Source organism: Athene cunicularia (genome assembly GCF_003259725.1).
Source record: "Athene cunicularia isolate RWA chromosome 7 unlocalized genomic scaffold, athCun1 chr7_part1, whole genome shotgun sequence".
Classification (NCBI taxonomy): Eukaryota; Metazoa; Chordata; class Aves; order Strigiformes; family Strigidae; genus Athene; species Athene cunicularia.
In genome coordinates, this window is record NW_020799107.1 from 15,931,802 (window position 1) to 15,955,656 (window position 23,855).

At 35.3% G+C, this 23,855-nt stretch overlaps 1 protein-coding gene across 2 annotated transcripts in view; it reads right to left on the reverse strand.

Annotated features, from left to right (window-relative positions):
* Window positions 1-3,643: 3,643 nt before the first annotated feature.
* Window positions 3,644-23,855, reverse strand: part of GAD1 (glutamate decarboxylase 1) — a 23,086-nt gene continuing 2,874 nt past the window's right edge. The window contains exons 3-14 of one of the 2 annotated variants that reach the window (XM_026852345.1): window positions 23,385-23,475; window positions 18,667-18,779; window positions 17,189-17,304; window positions 17,006-17,085; window positions 16,748-16,802; window positions 15,561-15,677; window positions 15,338-15,402; window positions 12,061-12,139; window positions 10,301-10,450; window positions 7,873-7,980; window positions 7,059-7,155; window positions 3,644-5,407 (exon numbers count right to left, since the gene is read on the reverse strand). In XM_026852345.1, the coding sequence (XP_026708146.1) occupies window positions 5,241-5,407; window positions 7,059-7,155; window positions 7,873-7,980; window positions 10,301-10,450; window positions 12,061-12,139; window positions 15,338-15,402; window positions 15,561-15,677; window positions 16,748-16,802; window positions 17,006-17,085; window positions 17,189-17,304; window positions 18,667-18,779; window positions 23,385-23,475 (1,238 nt within the window). In that variant the 3' untranslated portion in view covers window positions 3,644-5,240. Of the gene's footprint in view, window positions 5,408-7,032; window positions 7,156-7,872; window positions 7,981-10,300; window positions 10,451-12,060; window positions 12,140-15,337; window positions 15,403-15,560; window positions 15,678-16,747; window positions 16,803-17,005; window positions 17,086-17,188; window positions 17,305-18,666; window positions 18,780-23,384; window positions 23,476-23,855 lie in introns of those variants that run through there. The other variant, XM_026852344.1, reaches the window with a different exon arrangement.

Consider the following 23,855-nt stretch of genomic DNA (forward strand, 5'->3'; position numbering starts at 1 on the left):
GTCATAAGCAGTTTCACGTTACTGGATTACAATACCAAAATGATTTATTTTGGAGGAAGAACTGACCCTGAACTGAAATGTACTTAGCCTGGTAATCAAACCTATGCCGATTACTAAAGTAATTGTGAGCATTTTGCATTGAAGTGTTGTGTTTCTTTTTCTGAAGTGCTTCTTAAAATAAACAATGGCAACTCTATAATCTGTTTAAAAGTAACTGTATACCTAAAGTTCTGTTATTTTCTTCCCTCAGCCTTCAATATTGAGGAAATCTGCATTAAAACATCTCTTATCACCATAGATTATTTATTATTGCTTCTAATTCTCACTCAGAGTGAAAACTGGTTTATGATTGTACATTTTATCATTAGATTTAATTTCAGTTTTTTATAAAAAAGATTAGACTGTGGACAGATCACCCAACTGAATTCTCATTTTGTCATCAACAGAGCAAGAATAATAGTAATAAGATGACTGTAGATAAAGAAATGCAAATTACATGTGTTTTCTTGACTACATGGATCGTCACCTTGAGAACACATAAGCCTGTAGGTAAGCCCATGCTTAAACTCAGCCATCCTGGCATACCACAGTAGTGCCAGGGAATCAACTATTAAATGACCACTTGGATAAAGCTTCTGAAGAAAAAGGCTTTGTTTTTAAAGTTGCTCATAAAATATATGCATTGAAACATGATGCTTAAAGGACCCTGGTAAGACATCAAGTCTACTCTGCTGGTACTGCAAGTAATCTGTCATAAAATACATATGTAAGTGTACAGAATTGCAACAACAGGCATTTTGGTGTCCTGCCATCACTGGTTTTACTGCAGGACTCATCTGGTACTTAAGCCTTTATTCAAATTTCCAGCTAAATTTACTGATGGCTACTACTGTCTACAATTCAAATGTCTCTCTTCTGGCTTAATGCTCAGATACCCGTGTGCTTAGAGATTGTAATTACACAAACATTTATGTTAAAAAAACCCTGTCCCCTTATAAATTAAATAAATACATTTCTGATTTTTGAGCTGAAGTTTTATTATTTACCTTTGCCTTCCACATCAACCAGAATTTGAAAATGTCCACGTGTCGACCGCACTGTATTGCCTTATCTCCCGTGTCATAGGATACATCATACTGTTTGTCTTGCTGGAAGAGATAGCCTGCACACATTTGATTGCAGCCTTGAAGTATACCCTGTAATGAAAAACATGTACTTACATGGCATATGTGCATAAGAAACTGTATGTTTTATGTATATATAAAAACGTATTTAAAATATATGCAGAACTGTTATTTACTTGGTCAAATTATAAAATACTGACCTTGTTTTGTAAACCTGAGCCACAAAAACAATTTCATAACCTAAGGTGGTTCTTTACACACCCACATACCCACACCTGAAAAAACATTCTCAGATTAATTTAGATTCCTAAATTTTGATACTAACTTCATCCACTTCACTTTGTAAGGCTATGGTCTTAAGACTCAATTTTTTGATGTGTTAAATTATTTGACGTGTTAAATTACACACTGGAATAAAGCTCTCTCAGTGCAGCAGATAGCCACAGGGGGGGGGGGGGGGGAAGTAACTGAAAGCTTCAATTTTATATATTGTACAGTTTTATGACACTTAAAATTAGTGCTAAATGTAAGTACAAATGACCTAAAGCAGACATTTTTTGCTTACAAATAAATACAGTCCACAGACCAACAGAAACCTATGGATTATTGCTAAACATCTCTGAGCCAAACACAGAGGAGCAAATTCCTGTATGTTACACAGAAATCTTACACCTGTGACATTTCTCAAATGGTTTGCCTCTCCTTTAGGGTTTATTAGTGGTTCTTTGAAGAAGCTTGAAGATAATGGTGTATCTGATAAATACAAAACACCTATCAAGGTTCTCATATGGAGAATAAAAATTTTTGCCAAAATCCTGTGATAGCATAATAAGCATGCATGCCACTAAATAATATCTAGTGCTTCCCTTCAATAGATGTCAAAGCATTTTATAAAGGAAATAAATGCTGTAGTCTTCAGTTTAGCAATGGGTCACCTGTAGGAGCAATGGCAGACCTAGGGATGGAACCCACATCTCCTTCATCTCAGTTCTGTGCACAGGGACCACTTTTTCAACTAACATTTTCTAGTAGTAATTGATGTGTCAGAAATTAGTAGACAACAGAGTAGTCCTATCCACAGATGATAAGACTTTTTATTATAATCTAAGGAAAATATATATTGCTTAAAAGAATTAAGACACTGGTCTTGCTTTCAATGATGACAACAAAGAACCCAAAAGAAAGCCCTAAAAATATATATGGAGTCATAACAGAAGTAGCATGTTTTCTGTTCAACAGAACTGAGAAACTTTTAAACCACTGTGTAAGGTAAAAAAGTTGCTTTTTATTAAAGCAGTTTAGACTGTGAACAATTACTAAGACCAAGGGTGTATGTTCAGTGTATCATAGAAACAATGAGGCAGATGCTCAGATGAAGTATGATAGCATGGCTCTAATGTTGTTATTAGAATATGCAAATATTCAACAGCTAAAGATCTGACCCATATTGTCTACAGCTTTAACAACAACAAAAAAACCCCCCAAACAACGAAACAACCAAACAGCAAAGATAAAATAACTTCATAAACACAATGTAAATCCATACAATTATTCCCCCTAACAGTTCTGAAATTAAATTAACTTTTCACTACCCTCTTAAAAAGTAGGGCTTGATATTTACTTTTTTTTTTTTTTTAAAATTTTTTTTTTAACTGCTTATTTATTAATACAAGGCAGACCTTCTCCCGGACAAGAATGGCAGAACATTGTAACAACACTCCCATCATCTTGTGTGGGTTCCAAGTGACTGAGTTGGCTCTGCAAAGAATTACACATTCAGACAGGTCTGAAAAACAGAAACTTAACCTGAAGCAGTCACCTTTGGTTTCTGCTTTCAGCTGGAAATGTATGGAGTTTTGACCATGATGATTTCACTATGGACGTTATTAGTCTCAAGTGTCTTCTTTCCTAACTATACTGTCCAGGAAATTAATTTTTCGTGCTTTAACATTGCAATGTCAGACTTCTGATTAGTTTATATGATTACTAATACCAGCTAATTAGTGTCAGACTATGCTGATTAGCTGATATAGTAACTTCATCCCCAGAAGACTCCACTTCTAGAAACAGCACTAACAAAAAGTCTTGACAGGTTGTATCACTTCAAGGTACTGATTGGGGGAGGGGGGTGTCAGAGAATTAAGGGAATCATAGGAATTCTGGGACAATACAGTTCTTCAATGAACAGCTGCTGGAAAAGTAGAAAGCAAAGACATTCCTCATGCTTCTCTGCTTTTCCCATTCGATCCACAACAGGCCTTTTCTGCACTACCTTGTCAAGCCCACAGACTGTTAAAAGGCTATAAAGCTTTACATCACAGTCTTACCATTCTGTATATAAAGCTTAAAACTTCTTATGTATAAACACAGGGCTACCTCTTCATGGCCAGAGCAGCAGAGACAAAAAAACAAGGAGAACATATTTTCTGTCCCTTTTCTACAAACAAATCATGTGACAAAAGATCAGTGGTTAGGAAAATAACTTTTAGCAAACTTTTTATAGTCTTTTTTGCTTACTGACTTGCATAGAAGATAGACATAGAATCACGTATTTAAATATTTGAAATTATCATATTCCATTTATCACCATGACAGTAACTCAGTAGACAGAGGGTTATTGAATCTTCATTTTGTTCCACTACTCTGCTTCCATTATGGAGTTTTCCACTTGGAGGTACTGATTATCTAATCATTAAAACTGAACAAGCTGCAGGTGACTCTGGTGTCTATACTTTGAAAAGTCTAGCCAGTTGAAACTGTTCTGATAAGCCAGCTGTATTTAAAGATTTTGATATTACTTTTGGTTTTATTTATTTCATAAGCTCCAAACACATAGTGAATTTCATTTCACTAGAAGAACGATCCCGGTTAAAACACCCACAGAATTTAGTTAAAATGGTTGTAGAGATTAGTCCTGAAATACAACTCAAAAACAGGGGCCTTGGTTAGCAACCAATATTCACTAGGAAAGCATTCAGAACACTGAACAGACAGTCTGACATTACAATAAATAAAATTGAAAATTCTAATTGATTAAAGGGATCTCATCATTTGACAGTTTAGACCAATGTTAGAATTCCTTATATTCAGTAGAATTATCTGCAAGTTATTATTTTAAGGGCACTAGGATTTAAATGAAAGTGTCAACTAATATTTTTGTATTTTTTCTTTGGCTCACAAAGACACTAAAATACCATAAACATTATTTAGAACTTCAATAATATATAAATAGGATACATTACAAATGGAAGAAAATACAAGACAACTCTTCAGCATGGTAAATCTCTGCATATAAATAAGCAAATATTTCATATACCTACAATTCAACAGTTATCTTGCTGTAAAACTATTACATTTAAATCCTTTTACACAAAGTCATTTAACAATAATATACACAATCTACACAAATTAACCTCTAAAAATACAGCAATAATATACCTGTTACAATGACTGTGCTACTATTATCCCCTGATGTGACACTAAAGGGGAAATACAACTATTTTACTCGAAGGTGCTGTTAGAGATTGCTGTTTTGTACATGAGAGAAGCACCAACAATAAGATTTAATATTGTTATACATTTTCCTTAGCTCCTAAGACTCTATGTTTTAGAAATGTTTCTATATGTCTATTTTTACCTGGCGGAAAAACCTGTAGCACATTATCCACGTCATTAGGTTGTTGAAGGAAAAGTTAATTCTCTTAAAGTGGAAAACATGCTGTGGCTTAGATCTAAGTTTATAACCACTTCATATATATATATATATGTATGTATATATATATATTTATATATTTATTTATACTGTACATATATACTGTGCAGAGTTCTTAATTTGCTATCTTAGTACTTATTAATTTCCTGCTGACTACAATAAACAAGACCAATGTGAGAGTCAGTAGTACTTCAACTTCAAGATAATACATTTTCCCTCAGTAATATGATCTACCAATACATATATGTTTCAGTAGCCTATAGTTGTGTTGTTTAACAATGTCTTAGGAGACTGGAACTTACAGAAAGATAATTTCCTTAAAACATGTTCTGCAGAACTGGGTTAAAAAAATAGCCAGTGCTGGAAAACAGTGAATTAGAGAAATAAATAATTCAGCCACTGTACTACAGCTCCTGCCCCAATCTCTCTATTTCTTCAATGAGGAAGTCAATGTCAGACTTAGTTGCTGCAGGGTTTGAGATGACCATTCGGAAGAAGTTGACTTTATCGCCCTGAGGCTGGTATCCAACCATGGTAGTACCTGACTCCATCATCAGCGCTTTAAAAAAAAAAAAAAAAGAAAAGAAAAGAGAGCGAGAGACAAGAGTAATTTAAAAATTTTTTCCTTTCTTTGTATGTCACAACATTTCTTAATTTGAAAAAAAATAAATGGACAGATCAGGAAGGCACTAGTTTTTATAAAAATATATGTAACAGAAAAAGCTTGAAAAACTAAATATGTTTAATTAGATATTTAAAGGAAAATTGACAACAATAATATCCATCTTTTTGATTAATAGACTAATAGCATCCTAGAGTATTCATTATGCACTAATTTTATATATTAAATGTACATGTCATTCTTTGTGCTGAAGATTTTTGTCATGATGAAATGTTTTTTGTCTTTTTATGAAAACCTACTCCAGAACCACCTTTTTGAGGGTAACGGATGCTTTCCATGAGAATATTATGTATTCTTAAAGTCACTGGGGGTGTGTGTGTGTAGGGGTAGTGATCAACAATGGAAATTTTTCAACAAGACCAACGTCATATTTTCTGTAAGCAGAAGCCATGGAAACCTTCCAGTAGTTTTGTAGTACTGTGGATTTACTGCAATCTCACTTCCTCACTTTATTTTACAAGGAATAATGTGCTTTCAATTTTAATATTTGGTATTGACTGAGCCCAGTTTTTCCATACAGGCCTTTCTTCTCCTGCTCTGCTCTCTGCCAGCCAGGGTCAGATGTCTAGCTCTTCTACTGTTTTGTAGGATATATAATGTCCTCTAACATTTAAAGTCAAGTCAAATATTTCATCCTTCTTACCAGTCTTATCTATCTTCCTCATTTCTCTCTTTTCTGGCAATTTCTTTATCAAACATGTCACTGGGTATGACCCAGGAATTTCTATTCTCTTCTGTTCTCTTTCCCCAGTGTGATGCAGATATAAAATCCTCTACAAAACCTCCCAAGTTTGCCCTTTTTCTCCTGTCCCAAACATTAAAAAAAAAATTGCGATTCAACAACTATAAAATCATTCTTTTGTCTCATGAACATACTTCATTCCACTTCTGTCTGTCTAAAATGCTACTACAAAATTAATGTATTTCACTTCCCTTACATCCTAAGGAACACGATAGTTCTCACATCCTAAGGAACACCTGGTGGTGCATCTACAATGCCTTCACTTTTCTCTATCATTTCTTCAAATAAATTTATCCCAAAGTCCTCCAAAGTGTATTCATTTTCACTGAAATGCATTAATGCATGATTAACCAAGCACATTTAAAATCAAATTAAAGACCTGAGAAGGACTTAAAGTTTTCTATGTCCTTTACCTGTCCCAGCATTTTCAAATAATTACCCTTCCTTTTCTCTCGCTGATATGCTGGCCTATTTCAACAGGACTGGGATGTCTTTGTACTTAGCTACTTATTAAAGATTCACAACAATTCTGGGAGCACAGAATTCATACAAAACAAAGAATAACTGAGTATGTTCTGTATCTGGTTCTATAGGGCAAACGTGACTTCAGCCTCAGTATAAATAAGAGACAAAGGTGTGCAAGTATCAAGGTCATAACAAGTAATAGGGGAACTGATGTCCCAGACTTTGGAACATGTGTCAACACACAGATATATCACTTGTAATAAACAGATATATTATTTTTAATAAACAACTTTGGGTTAAAAGAGTAGACTATATTTTGCATTTAACAAAACCCACATACCCTGTGTAACTTTTCTCTTCTCTCATCACAGTCTGGCATGCCCCTGAGACTCGGCGGAATATACCAAAAACATACATTTGTATGTTCTGGCTGCAAAAAGAACCAAACACGTACATCAATTAAAAAAAATCAGATCAATCACACATTAATGGCTAGTCTGTACCATATTTTAGCTCACACACATATGGAAGAAAAAAAAATAGTATAAACGTTCCTAGTTCTGCATATTAAAAGCAAATAAATGGATTATAGTACTGCTGTCTGCATCCACTGTCTTAGATTCCCTATATATTGTCCCATTTACAATGTTTTAGGGTGCTAATGGAGTGCAAATGCTATTCACCTTCATGCAGTTTTACGAAGAACTGCTTTCCAGGATCATAGCAAGGGTAACCCAATTTTCCTTTTCTTAGACAATGGAGACACAAAGTATATTTGTTATTCTATCAACCAAGAGTTTATGCAGGGGCATTAGCAGTGGAACATACAGCAAAAATAGCAGATTCTCAGTTATGTATATTATAACGTGGGATCTCAGTGTAAGCAGATTGTGTTAAGGTAGTCTTCAATGCCCTAAACTGAGAAGACCTCTGCAGGAAAGAAGAGGAAATAAATCAGACACTTGTGGTACAGAACCACATGCATTTGGCTGAAAAACTGCCCAGATGCCAATAGTCGTGTAGTTCTTCAGAAAATAAGAGCAGTTTTGCATAGCTGGTTTGAAGAACTGTGAGAAGTGTGAAGGCTGTTTTCGGAATTCCATGCAGATTTGGCTCCTACACACAATTTAAATGAAAGAAAACTTACCTCCCCTTCAAAAACCATCTCAAATTCTTCTCTGTTTTTGATTTTAGTGTAGAGATATTCTGCCAGCTCCAGGCATCTGTTGATCTGATTTTCAAATCCTACTGTACCCTGTTTTAAAAAGAAAACAAGTATTAATTATATGTCATTTTTCCTCCTCTGATGCAATCATCTTTTCAGATAGGCTTCCCTCTTAGTTCTCAGTCAGAAACATTTAGCAGTATTATTTATCTTAATTTAAAAGTAAAGTTAATCAGCACTACAAAAGAGGCTAAATGTGGCCTAACTGTAATCACTATTTGGTTTTGGTCTCATTTTAAGAGAATTGTTATGATAATAACAGGGCTTTTGATATTTTTAATAATTATTTTTTTTTTTTTTTTTTTTTTTTTTTCAGTTTCCAAAAATACTAAGTCTTGGCTTCCAAGCTCTCGCTGAAGGACTAGGAACATGGAATAGAAACTCATTTGAAAGTGTAAGAGATGGGAAGTAATTTATTTCCTCTGAACAGTTTGCTAGAAATCTGCATTTTAAAAAAGTCAGTAAGCAAAAAAGACTATAAAAAGTTTGCTAAAAGTTATTTTCCTAACCACTGATCTTTTGTCACATGATTTGTTTTGAAAGATCCCAGAAAAAGTAGATGAATGTTGATTAAAAATAAATATGGAAAAAAAAGTTGTGGAGGCTTTTAAAAGTACACTTTGGACATGAATGAAGAAGTAAGAAAGACAAGGACATATTTGGGCTAAGTTCTTTTTACTGAGTAAAACGGCTGAAGGTAAAGTCAAAAGAATACTTCTGGGCTGAGGCTGTATATTTCTACTATGAAGACAAGAATATGATCACTCATGGTGGCTAATGCTGAATAAAAAATCTCCATAGCTCCTAATATTTTGTTTTCTTAACATTTTTGCAATATAATCATGCAATCTGCTAGAAACAGGTTCTATCCAATACCTCAGAGAACTCAGGTCCAAAAAATCTGAATCTGTCTCAAGACCAAACAGAAATAAAAGTAACTAAATTCTGGAGAAATTTAGATTCCAGATACACATATCAATTTAGCAACTTTATATTATTTTTAAAGAATCACATCCACAAATACTCTACTTTTGAATTTTAAATATGACCCATATCCATTATGGTTTCCGCTGTATTTTTTTTTCTTTATTGTGAAGTGTTCTACTTCTTTAGTGAGGCCAGATTAACAGGTGAATATAATGGCAGAGGTAGAATCAGGATGCTAGTTTCAACAAAATACGTTCAGCTGCTATTTAGAAGAACATTCTGTATGTGCTTTGATGGTGTCTGTAGTAAGCCCTTGGTAATTAAAACCATAAATAACACACTTCAAAGTTGCTAGTCATAGTCCGATTTTAATGTGTCATAAGCAGTTTCACGTTACTGGATTACAATACCAAAATGATTTATTTTGGAGGAAGAACTGACCCTGAACTGAAATGTACTTAGCCTGGTAATCAAACCTATGCCGATTACTAAAGTAATTGTGAGCATTTTGCATTGAAGTGTTGTGTTTCTTTTTCTGAAGTGCTTCTTAAAATAAACAATGGCAACTCTATAATCTGTTTAAAAGTAACTGTATACCTAAAGTTCTGTTATTTTCTTCCCTCAGCCTTCAATATTGAGGAAATCTGCATTAAAACATCTCTTATCACCATAGATTATTTATTATTGCTTCTAATTCTCACTCAGAGTGAAAACTGGTTTATGATTGTACATTTTATCATTAGATTTAATTTCAGTTTTTTATAAAAAAGATTAGACTGTGGACAGATCACCCAACTGAATTCTCATTTTGTCATCAACAGAGCAAGAATAATAGTAATAAGATGACTGTAGATAAAGAAATGCAAATTACATGTGTTTTCTTGACTACATGGATCGTCACCTTGAGAACACATAAGCCTGTAGGTAAGCCCATGCTTAAACTCAGCCATCCTGGCATACCACAGTAGTGCCAGGGAATCAACTATTAAATGACCACTTGGATAAAGCTTCTGAAGAAAAAGGCTTTGTTTTTAAAGTTGCTCATAAAATATATGCATTGAAACATGATGCTTAAAGGACCCTGGTAAGACATCAAGTCTACTCTGCTGGTACTGCAAGTAATCTGTCATAAAATACATATGTAAGTGTACAGAATTGCAACAACAGGCCATTTTGGTGTCCTGCCATCACTGGTTTTACTGCAGGACTCATCTGGTACTTAAGCCTTTATTCAAATTTCCAGCTAAATTTACTGATGGCTACTACTGTTCTACAATTCAAATGTCTCTCTTCTGGCTTAATGCTCAGATACCCGTGTGCTTAGAGATTGTAATTACACAAACATTTATGTTAAAAAAACCCTGTCCCCTTATAAATTAAATAAATACATTTCTGATTTTTGAGCTGAAGTTTTATTATTTACCTTTGCCTTCCACATCAACCAGAATTTGAAAATGTCCACGTGTCGACCGCACTGTATTGCCTTATCTCCCGTGTCATAGGATACATCATACTGTTTGTCTTGCTGGAAGAGATAGCCTGCACACATTTGATTGCAGCCTTGAAGTATACCCTGTAATGAAAAACATGTACTTACATGGCATATGTGCATAAGAAACTGTATGTTTTATGTATATATAAAAACGTATTTAAAATATATGCAGAACTGTTATTTACTTGGTCAAATTATAAAATACTGACCTTGTTTTGTAAACCTGAGCCACAAAAACAATTTCATAACCTAAGGTGGTTCTTTACACACCCACATACCCACACCTGAAAAAACATTCTCAGATTAATTTAGATTCCTAAATTTTGATACTAACTTCATCCACTTCACTTTGTAAGGCTATGGTCTTAAGACTCAATTTTTTGATGTGTTAAATTATTTGACGTGTTAAATTACACACTGGAATAAAGCTCTCTCAGTGCAGCAGATAGCCACAGGGGGGGGGGGGGGGGAAGTAACTGAAAGCTTCAATTTTATATATTGTACAGTTTTATGACACTTAAAATTAGTGCTAAATGTAAGTACAAATGACCTAAAGCAGACATTTTTTGCTTACAAATAAATACAGTCCACAGACCAACAGAAACCTATGGATTATTGCTAAACATCTCTGAGCCAAACACAGAGGAGCAAATTCCTGTATGTTACACAGAAATCTTACACCTGTGACATTTCTCAAATGGTTTGCCTCTCCTTTAGGGTTTATTAGTGGTTCTTTGAAGAAGCTTGAAGATAATGGTGTATCTGATAAATACAAAAACACCTATCAAGGTTCTCATATGGAGAATAAAAATTTTTGCCAAAATCCTGTGATAGCATAATAAGCATGCATGCCACTAAATAATATCTAGTGCTTCCCTTCAATAGATGTCAAAGCATTTTATAAAGGAAATAAATGCTGTAGTCTTCAGTTTAGCAATGGGTCACCTGTAGGAGCAATGGCAGACCTAGGGATGGAACCCACATCTCCTTCATCTCAGTTCTGTGCACAGGGACCACTTTTTCAACTAACATTTTCTAGTAGTAATTGATGTGTCAGAAATTAGTAGACAACAGAGTTAGTCCTATCCACAGATGATAAGACTTTTTATTATAATCTAAGGAAAATATATATTGCTTAAAAGAATTAAGACACTGGTCTTGCTTTCAATGATGACAACAAAGAACCCAAAAGAAAGCCCTAAAAATATATATGGAGTCATAACAGAAGTAGCATGTTTTCTGTTCAACAGAACTGAGAAACTTTTAAACCACTGTGTAAGGTAAAAAAGTTGCTTTTTATTAAAGCAGTTTAGACTGTGAACAATTACTAAGACCAAGGGTGTATGTTCAGTGTATCATAGAAACAATGAGGCAGATGCTCAGATGAAGTATGATAGCATGGCTCTAATGTTGTTATTAGAATATGCAAATATTCAACAGCTAAAGATCTGACCCATATTGTCTACAGCTTTAACAACAACAAAAAAACCCCCCAAACAACGAAACAACCAAACAGCAAAGATAAAATAACTTCATAAACACAATGTAAATCCATACAATTATTCCCCCTAACAGTTCTGAAATTAAATTAACTTTTCACTACCCTCTTAAAAAGTAGGGCTTGATATTTACTTTTTTTTTTTTTTTAAAATTTTTTTTTTAACTGCTTATTTATTAAATACAAGGCAGACCTTCTCCCGGACAAGAATGGCAGAACATTGTAACAACACTCCCATCATCTTGTGTGGGTTCCAAGTGACTGAGTTGGCTCTGCAAAAGAATTACACATTCAGACAGGTCTGAAAAACAGAAACTTAACCTGAAGCAGTCACCTTTGGTTTCTGCTTTCAGCTGGAAATGTATGGAGTTTTGACCATGATGATTTCACTATGGACGTTATTAGTCTCAAGTGTCTTCTTTCCTAACTATACTGTCCAGGAAATTAATTTTTCGTGCTTTAACATTGCAATGTCAGACTTCTGATTAGTTTATATGATTACTAATACCAGCTAATTAGTGTCAGACTATGCTGATTAGCTGATATAGTAACTTCATCCCCAGAAGACTCCACTTCTAGAAACAGCACTAACAAAAAGTCTTGACAGGTTGTATCACTTCAAGGTACTGATTGGGGGAGGGGGGTGTCAGAGAATTAAGGGAATCATAGGAATTCTGGGACAATACAGTTCTTCAATGAACAGCTGCTGGAAAAGTAGAAAGCAAAGACATTCCTCATGCTTCTCTGCTTTTCCCATTCGATCCACAACAGGCCTTTTCTGCACTACCTTGTCAAGCCCACAGACTGTTAAAAGGCTATAAAGCTTTACATCACAGTCTTACCATTCTGTATATAAAGCTTAAAACTTCTTATGTATAAACACAGGTGGATGCACAAAATCACTTAATTTACTAGCCAAACAGACGAGACATTCTATATTTTTGACATACTATCCTAGACAGTTTAATGATGATGATAAAATAAATGTGCCAACATTGCACATCCATTGAACTCTTCGCCCTAAGTAATTAATTACCAAATGTCCCCTTGATTCACTGTGTGTTCCAGAGAATGAAAGCCTATAATATTTCAGAGTATGCATGTGTTCTTACAATGTGGTTGAAAGAAAATTCCAAGGCATTTCCTCCTCTTCTACACCCTGCTCTCAGAGGACACAGACACAAACACAGTTGCTCTGTTTTGAACAACATAATGACTCCTTCACCCCAGTCTGAGGACCACCGATTCCATAAAGATTTCAGGTTCGATTCCAACCTCTGTTTGTGCTAGGTTAGGCTGTAGCACCTTTCAGTCAATGCAACAGCGCAGTCTGTGCTGTACCTGGGGAGCTCACCACCCCTCTAAAATCTCCTGCTTAGGCAGTGCAAGTCAGCAGGTATATAGCTCAGACTTAAGAGGCAATTTTCTTTTAAAAAACTTCACTAATAGTTCAGATGGAGTAGTCAAGAAACAGGAATTTATATAACAGCTCATTTCCTTTTGAGAGCACTGTGGTTTCAGTTTAGCAAATATATTTAACTTTCAGGGTTCTGAACAAAGACAATTTCAACTCGTTTTCACAAGGAGCGTTAGGTTTATTTTAACACAAAGCCGTCACTGCCTACCCTGCACAGCCAGGCTGCTGGAGGCTATCCTACCGCTGGCAATCAGCTCTGCACGGTGGCAGCACGCCAGCCCCTACATGCCCATGTCTCTGGGCAGGCCAAGCCTGGCCCCAGGATTAGCAACAGACCCCAGCTGGGGCCTGTGACGGGCAATTATGCAGTATGCATGTGCCCCATCCCAGGTTTGAAGATCTGAACAGCTGACTAAATAAGAAATAATATCATGCTTCATGGCCTGCTGCTTTCTGTATTTGCTGATTAACTGAGGGTGTTAATTAGCACCTCTGGGTTGACCTCAGGTCAAAAGAGGTGTGCCAAACTGCTGTGACCAAACCTGGGCAACTTAAGGAAACCACTTTACAATGCTGACCTCATATTAGATGTGTTGCCATAACCAGCAGATTAGACTGGGCAGAGGTTGATATGGTTCTGCTACTTCAGAGTACCCCTGCCACACCACACACTGCTGCCTCTGAGTCACAAGGGTTTTCATACAGTCCTTCTGTACATTATTCTTTATCTTGTACTTGTTCTTCACTTACTGTACGAGACACCCACCACTAGAAAAGTTTGGGAAAGTTTGTTTTCCCTAAGGAAGAGCATTGCTCAATGCTCTCATTTTACGCCTTTACACAGTGCCCACCTTCAGCATAGTTCACTCAAGGAAGCAATTTGGGGCTAATTTGAGACTACATGGGTAGAGCTTGTTTCAAACCTTTTTGCTTCCCTGGAAGCTGGCATCTACAATGATGGGAAAGATCTTATGTTTCTGATTCTTCGTTGCTTTTCTGATCTTTATTCAGACAGGCAGCCTTTTGATAGGACACCTTCAGAGGAAATTTAAATACAAACGCACCCTTTGGGTTATAAACATAACATGTTCTACAGACTACAGCCTTGTCATTGCTGAATACATCTGTGCCGGAGACTACACGTGGAACTTCTCCTGAGTCTGAATTGTAAGGGCTGGGAGGAGGGTCACACCCTCACTCTGCTATTGCTTCCAACACAAATGCTTTGCCTTTTTAAATTTGGTTCAATTAACTATTTAAGAAAGGCTGGCTTCTGGTCTCAGTGGGTATCGTGGTAACCTGGGTTATTTGCTTGGGGGCACACACTCTTTTCTGCAAACTTCACTCTGGCATCTACAAGAGCTTCCTGCTTGTCTCATGTAATCCCCACATGGCACCAACTCATAGGCCCCTGTGCCCTGAGATGTGGTGAGTTATCTGTGACTCTTCCTGGCCCCCCCCTTAAGTTCCCTCAGTCTTCTGCCTGGCACAGTAGAACTATACCAGCTCTGTGCTGTAACAGTTCTTTCCAGCCTTATAGGTACTGAAATTTGCCCCTAAAAATTGCTGCTAATTCAGTCTCTACCATGTGTTCCTCTCTTGTTGTATACACACATACATATATAAGCAATACAAAGCAAGCACACACATACATATATATATATATATATATATATATTTATAAACCTTCATTTACATTTCTGAGATTGTCCAGCTCTCACACTTTATTTTCTCCTCAAATCCTCCTTTACCCATTCCCAGTCTTATGATCCCTTCAAAGATATGCATAGAACAATTTCCCTTCATTTTTTCCAAGCAATATCCTTGTCCTCCAAATCCAAATCTGCCAAAAACTTACCTTTCACTCAGCTGCATCAGTTTTCTTCTGTAGTAGTTTCAATTTTTCTACTGTGAACATTTTCTGTCTGTCTAGCTTTAATTTAGTGTTTAAACTCTGCAGCAATTAATCTTTTCATTCATTTATGAAGTGTCACATACCTTATGAAAGTACTTTAATAACAGTATTACAAATAAGATAAGCACTGTGTAGTACCTTTCTATTCCATTCAATTTATGACGATGCTTTCGAGACATTAAGAGTCCACCTCCCCAGGCAGCCTGGAAGAGATAGAAAAAGAGAATACTCATTCTTCTAGAAAAGCTTAACATATTTTAATTTACTCAGGATCTAGTAATAACTATTTTAATTCAAGATAAAGTGTGTAAACAAAAAATCCTCTTTTGCCTGAGTAATAGCACTTCATTTAGTTACTTACATCTACATGAAGCCAGAGGTTATATTTTTCACATATATCTGCAATCTCTTCTATTGGATCAAAGGCTCCAAACACAGTTGTGCCTGCAGTTGCATTCACAAAGAGAGGAATGTATCCCTACAATAAAAATAAAAATATTAAATACAAAATCCCACATCTTTTTAAAAAAATAATGTGAAAATAATTTTAGAAATGTTGCTATCCCATTTTCCAGTGTAAGAATGTTTTTTTTTTCCCATGTGAAAGGTACATATAAGCAACATCAGAAACTAAGACATTTTATATGTGGCAGGAACAAACTCAGTTTTTATTGTACTGTAACTTCACAAAATTAACTAGTCAGAAGGCAAAGAGAAGTATTTCTTCTAATCTGTTTCAGTGAGGAGATTCAAACATTCTAGTAGAAGATTAGTAATAGTCAACTAAAGTTGAGACTTTTACAGAAGTATAAAGGAAAATTAATTAAATGTAATTCATGAGTTGTGATTTGAAGGCTTGAAGATGTTCCTCTAGTCTTTATCTACTAATAAGCAGAACAAAGCAATGCAAACAAAAGCAATAAATGTGGAACTATCAAAGTCAGACAATTTTGTATTCGATTAAATAAATGTAAACTGCAATTTCATAGACATATGCTCAAATGTAAAGAAGCTAAGAAAAAAAACCCCAGAAATTGATTGCTCTAACTTTGGTGGGTTTATACAAAATTAATGGATTTTTCATTGCATTGATTCAAGAAAAAGCAATGAATGCCTCAAAAAATTAAACTTACTGGCTATATTTACTAATCCTGCAGCCTCACACTTGAAATCTATGGGAAGTTTTAGTACTTCAATAGGATTTTTGATGGTTTTGGCTAAACTTTAAAGTTTGGATAAAAGTATGTTTAGTTTCATGTTTTCATACCTTTTCCCATATATTTTCAAACAGAAACTTATTTTTTAAAGTAATAAAATACAGAAGTGTTTCAAGAGTTAACAATAATTTGTTGTAAAACAGTAAGTAGAAACCTTAGCAAGACATATAGATAATTCCCTAAACAATACATGAATGTATAATTAAGAAGCTGAAAATATTATGATATTTCTATAATGATAATTTTCTCTTTCAACATTAATTCTCAGCCTTCAGAGTAAGAGATAATTTTACCAAGCAAAGAATTTAAGCACTAATTTTTAAAAACAAACCTTTTGTTTTGCTTCCAAAATTTTTGCCTCCAAATCAGCTGGTATTATTTTCCCTCTGTAATTATTGTAGAAACAGAAAGACAATGAAAATTAAAGAGCGCATGTGGAAATAATAGCAACAGTTGAAATAATTTAATAGGATTTTCTCAACAGGCCATTAGCAACCTGACACACTGTACTGAACCAGTTCTTAAGCCCAATACAACAATTTAACAGATGAACACATTTAATACATCAAAACCTTAGCATTCATCCTACCTTTCATTGCATTTTATCAAAATCACATTGTCTGTTCCAAATCCAAGTGCAGCTCCAGCTTTCTTTATTGAGTAGTGACTCTGCAGCAAAACATATGCACATTTAATGAAGTGGTTGTTTAATGATGAAGCATCTTCACCACATACATCAATAAATTAAGAATTAGCAGTGTATTAAGCTCACATGTTCTGAGGTGAAGAGAACCAGTTTAGGGACTGCAGCCATGCCTTTGGTTTTGACTTCAGGGAAATACTTGTAGCGTGCAGCCATTATGCTGTACATGTTGGAGATAGCTCCTCCTGTGAATGAATAAGAAATTAGTGGTAATGAGGAAAAATGTATATTAGACCAAAGACATACAAGTCTCATTTGCATTACGCAGTGAAAGTGGCAGTGAACTGTGAAAAAATAAATCTCTCAAGAGCATGGTCATCTTCCTAAACAGCACAGGGACAGACCCTCTCGAACGTCATTCTGATAGAAAGAATTTTCTATCCATCATCTCTTTCAGTTGCTAACATTTTGTAACACGTTCCTAAAAAGTTCAGCTTTCATTGTGCTGCTTTTGCATGACCACTTTTTGATAGCAAGAATAACAGGAACTTATCAAACTGAGTGAGACTGAAGAAATGTCGCACACTGGATGGACTTATCCTCTCTCACTGTAGGTATCAAAGTAGATGCCTTAAAGGTAGATTTCTACAGCCAAGCTAGTTACGCTAAGGTTCCTTATAGTCAGTTAAGTGAAAGAGGCACTTTGCAGGCTGTGATTCAACTAATGTATTTTGACACTTAATTTTGAGGAATGTGAATTGAAGGAAAGCACCTGTTTCTCTTGGTTTGCTGCTAAAAGGATCCCAGGACAATTCATAAAAGTCTAGGATAACTTTGTACTCTAATATTTCTTCATCAGCAAGACCACTGAGGAAGATCTCTATTTTTTTAGCAAATGGGATTGGAGACCAAGCAAGTGTGCATTCATGGATTTTATGTGGGCTGTTCCAAAAGGAGGTGGAATTGTTCTTCATCCTCTGAAATAGGATGGTGTCCCCCATGCCAGAACCAGACATCTGTAGTTCTGCTGGACGCCCATGTTGCTCACGCATGGGCCCAGGACCTTCCCATGGTTTACCAGTCTTTTCTGTCACTGCTGACTGCCTTTATACCACCTGCATGGGAAAATACTTTGTCTTGATCTTCATACTGGAACCATCCTTGCGAATCCAGTCAGATTATGTCCCATATAATATGTCCCAGATAGTGACAGGCAGTGTTTTTCTGACTGTAAGCCCAAATTCTCACTGACCATTAAAGAAGCCAGTCCACGATTCTCAAGAACTGTTGGTCAGCAGGAATTATGGTTGCCTAGCACCTCCAGAAATGAAGTGCAAAGGAAGTGTCTTTAAATGCCTAACTATATACCAGAGCTTGCAGTCAAGTTTTAAAATGTTGACCAGCCATGATACATAGGCATACTCAAAGATTTTTTTTTTTTTTCCCAAAATTTTTTTTTGGGAAATGTTTAAACAAAGCATTCCTACTTCTAAATATCTGATGGATTGTCTTGTGCTGCAGATGTTGTGGGCATTCAGACACAGCTTGTGTTTATTTTAACTTTTGAAGTTTTAGTTAAAACACCAAAACAGAGAAGAAAATCTCACCAGGTGAGAATATTCCATCCCCATCTTTATTTGACCATCCAATAATCTCTCTCATCTTTCGAAGTGTTATTTGTTCCATGAGGACAAAAACAGGGGCAATTTCGTAGGTAAACCTGCATGGATAAAGCAAACAAACAAACAAACAAAATAAATCAAATACAGATTCTAAAAACACACAATAAATTCTCAGTCTATGACTCTTTGTGGAAATGCTTAAGGTTCCTAAAAGTTTTTCTATAAATTGAGGTTCTGATATTGCAATCTTTACCCAAGCAAAAATCCTCAGGAAGACAATAGTGGAAATATTGGTCAATAAAAACTGCAAAGTTAGCCCTTTTGCAACTTTCTATATAACCAAAGATCTAATGCTCATCATCAGAGTGCTACTGCCTGCTGTACAAAATTGTACTGTAAAATATTTTTTTCCCAAAGTGTCAGTTCCACACTTGTGGAATAACATATTGCCAAATCCTTATGAAAACAGTGAACTTCACTGAGCTAAACACCACCATAATTAGAAGTATTGAGCTAGGGTTTCAAAGTCTAAACGCAATTAATTATGTGGATTTATTCTGTTGATGATCTCCAAGGACAACTTATTTCTACAATACCATGAGATCAATAACTGTCAAGAGTAATTATAAATGATGATTTTCTAATTACCAAAAACAAGTCAGCAGTCAACTATTGTATACACTTAATGAGGGCAAAAACCACTGCATAGTCTGGTATGCCCTCATGTCACAGACAGATATGTGGATGGAAAATGACAGCCATACAACCATTTTTGGTGATCAAGGTACATGGATAAATTGCTACTGCTGTAAACAAACTCTGCTTGCTGTGTATGCCAAAAAAAAAAAAAAAAAAAAAGAGGAGGGAAAGGGAAGCAGAAAGAAACAAACCCATAATTTCCAAAGGAATCTATACGAGTATGACTCCCTAACACTGTATCTGACTGATGTCTTCCACTTGAATAATTTCACAAAAAATGTGTTGGCTAATACTAAAATGACATTTTTAGAATGTCATTTCTATGGCAAACTTTAAGGAGACATGTGATATGAATAAGGGAACGTGTGTCTGAAAAGCTTGTCTTTTATTTACAACTACACTGGTTAGTCAAAATATTTTTTCTACAATTCTTATGCATCCTTAGTCCATCAGAGAAACACCATCACTATTTTTAAAACATTCCTGTAAGATTAAATAACATTTGTAATATGTTTAATTGTTGTGATTGCTTTTTTCAGAAGCCAAAATACTGCTTATTTTGCTTTTATTATCATTAGAACTTTCAGAAACAGACAGTTGAACACTGATCTGAAGTTTGCTGCCAGTATTTACAGAGAGAAAAAAAACCCCTAATAAATCAGCTGGTGTCTGCTAATAGTGGGTTTGTGTTTGTTTTAAAGCACTGTGGGCCTAGGATATATTTCAATATTTATTTGGGCAGAATGACCAACTGAAGTCGACAGGAACTTGGCAGTGTATAGATCATTGTAGCCTAGATACGTTTAAGTCAGTGTGACTTTTTTCCACCACTTTAAACACATTTTGATTTTTGTCCTGAGACCTTGCACACTGATCCCTACATACTTCCCAGAAGACTTAAATGCTTCTACAAAAAAATATAATGTTAAGCAAGTTTTTTGTATATAAAATATCAGTGCTCACAAGGGGAACTTTGAATATACTTAAACCCAAGTAAAATAGCATTTATTTAGTTTATTATGTAATTATTTTCTGAATTTCCAAAGACTGACAAAGAAATAAAAAACTGCAGGTGATTATAAATGATAAGGCAAATACAGCTATATTAGATGAAGTCTATGATTTTAAAAATCACATATTGCTGAAGTTCACTCATGCTTATTTGTTTAAACAAATGTTTTTGAAAAATTCAGTTAGACACAGAAAATGTGCTTGGCTTGGAAGGAACTGTCCGAATTTAGAACGAACCTCCTGACAAAAAATGCTGATTAGATTTTTTTGTACAGTTACAACCTTTACAGGTATCTCTATTAATTAACTAAAACAGTCATGAGTCTCAGCTCTTTACTAACAGAAAAAAAAATGAATGGGTTTTTTGGTAGTGGCCAGTGCAGGCTTTATTCTGCTCTCACCTAAAGGCCAAATCCTTTTACCAGGCCAAATCATTCTAGCTACCTGTTCTCCTATTTGCCCATATATAAAAAGCATTCTGAGAAAAAACATAAAGCTTTTTACATCATTTTTCTATATTACATTTTCATAAGCATAAGTGCATAATACTGAAAATACCAATATATTTTTCCTGTCTTATCTAACAGTGGGCACGAAGAGAACTTGCAGATAATATTATTGTTTTCTAACCTCAGTTGACCGCTGCATGGTGAGCAAATGCCCTGTACTACATATCCCTAGAGCCAGATGAATAACACCAACTTTGAGCTATGAACAAGCACGTTAATACATTATTTTCAAGTCAATGTGGGAAGCTTATTATGTTTAATTTAATATATTATCTTCACAGCGACATTTAAGTAACATTCCTAATGACAATTGAAATTTTAAGAGAGTACATATGTTTTGAGTACTCAAAACTCATTTGCAAAAGAAAAAACATATTTTTAAATTGTTCACAAGTATTGTTTATAGGTAGAAAAGAAAAAATAGCAAATGGAAAACATTCCCTGCCATAATCCAGTGTTACTGTTGCTTGCGTGTTGCATACTTGTGCAGATGAAATAGGTTAGAACAGTTTCGAGGTAAAGGTCAGAACCTGCTCTTCTGTACTGGAACACTGCTCAAAACAAATATTTCCCAGAGCTCACAGAGATGACTTGGCTATTTTTAATAACCTTCTCTGTCAGTTCTTTGAATCATATTTTACAAACATCTTACTTTAACCTTACTTGCAATTACTGTGTTATTTGAAAGCATTTCATGTTGACCTTGTTTTGCTGAAAAAAAGAGCAATGTATTATTTTGCATTTGCTAAACCTCACTCAATTTTCATGCTCACAGAGAAGTATTTTCAAGATATGTTCTTGTTTAGATGGATCAGAAAGTAGCTTTACAGAATTAACTATTTAACAATTTACTTTTAAAAACAAAGGAAAAAGCAACCTTTTTTTTTTTTTAAAAAAAAAAAGTTGCTCTTTCAGAAGTGTGCCATGCTCTTAATAATGATGGCAATATTTCATAATACTATCACAATCTGCCACTGAGCTGCATTCTATTATGTCCTGTCAACTTTGTGCAGTTTCACTGATTACAAAAGGATAACTTAGCTAGGATAACTAACGTAGTTAAAGGAAGGGGGAGTTGCAGTAAGTGACACTCTGAAGTATGTTCTTGTCACAGAGGAACAATATTTAAGCAAAGTTTTCTCTTAGAAATGTAATCAGATTTAAAGTACTTTGCAATACTTGTTTTATGATTAAAATATATGTTGCTAGGTTTGCTTCCCAACCAGCTTTTAAATCTGAATGCCTCATACCAACTTTTAACAAACAGAGAACTAATCTAGAAGACAATTATTACAAAGAACAGGCTGGTTGTGGCTGGAGCACCTTGTGTATTTTTCTTTATTGCTAATGTCATGAAACAGGCACAGCTCATAATCTACATAGAGCTGCTAGTAACCAGCTATACTTAATGAACCATATACTCATGGACAGGCCAGTGAAAATACTGTTAATTTTCCAATCTGCAGATACATTTCCTGTGTTCTGCTGATTAGCCACAAACTACCCAAACCAGAGGTAGCTTTAGAGTTAAAACACATCCAATAGAGGACTAAAACAGAGCAGACTTATCTGCCAAGTATTTGGACTTCCATTACATTTTGGGGCATATACAAACCAATACATAAATAAAAAATGGCTAGAAGGATTTTTGGCTGGTGATTTTTTTTCTTCATTAATTACACTCTTTCTTGTAAAAATTCAACATAATACCTTACATCTAGCTTTCATTAATTTTGAGGTCAAGAAAAATTAGGAAAAGTTTCTTCCTTGCTATGTTCTAGATGTAAATTTTTATACATATTATATATGTAAATATATATATGGAGTTTTTTAGATTTTTATACTTCCAATTATTTATTTACATACAACTTTAATAAATCTTAGACTAATTCCTTCATTATAATAAAATTATTTTTCAGTGTTACACTTTTAATCATTTTGAAGGCACTCAGAAACCACTTCTTTACCAGCACATGAGCAGGAGAAGGTGGTGCCCCAAGCCTGCTACCTCTGAAATCAACAGGAGGAAAGATAATAAACTTTTCGGTATTTTGTATTCTAGTGTTAATATAGGGATAGCTGCAGAACTACTAGAGACCAAAAAACAAAACAAACAAAAAACCCACAAAAAAAAAAAAACAACAAACAACCGGGAAAAGATAAAGAAGATTGGTCCAAGGGAAGAAAAGTAATTTCATGTTATATTAGAATCATCATGTTTTACTTACCATGTGCTGTGGGATCTTTGCATTTCTATTTATCAGAAATGTAAAACTGTTTAGCTTTATATAACTATTTTCACTGTATTACTGCCACATAAAAAAAAAAAAAAACCAAACAAAAAACGAGACGCTTTTATTGAAGACTCGGCAATCGTCATTTAAAGAAGAAAATGATACACGTCTGTGACAATACAAGTCTACCATGATAGATGGAGCCGCTGTGAGCAGCGGGCACAGGCGCTGATGACCGGACACCGCTTACATGTTTGTATTAGCAGTTGATGTCAGCCACTCCCCAGCCAAGCCAATGATGTCCAGTCCCGTGGACAGCTGATTGAAAAAGCGAGGATGCCCTGGGAAGAGAATCGAGAGCAACTTAGAACAACTCCACCGGCACCCCCCGGGCTTCAGTTTTTAAACCGTCCGATTGTGCGAACACAAACAGTAGCTTCGCACTCATAACACACTTGCCGACAAGTTTTCAAAGCCAGTCCTGCTTACGGGGAGACCGTTAACCAACGTTCACGGATGCCTCGCTATAAACTTGAAAAAAACCGCTTTGGAGCGAGCTCCTGTATGGAATGATTACCGTTTAAATAAAAAGAGAGAACCTCAGAGCCGATTAGAGCCTGTAAAGCATCTCCGTAACCTGTGCAAGGGCTCAGAGTAGCCATGGCCCCAGCCCCCCCTCCCTCCGCCGTGCCGTGAACCCGGAGGGGGGGGGGGGCGGGAA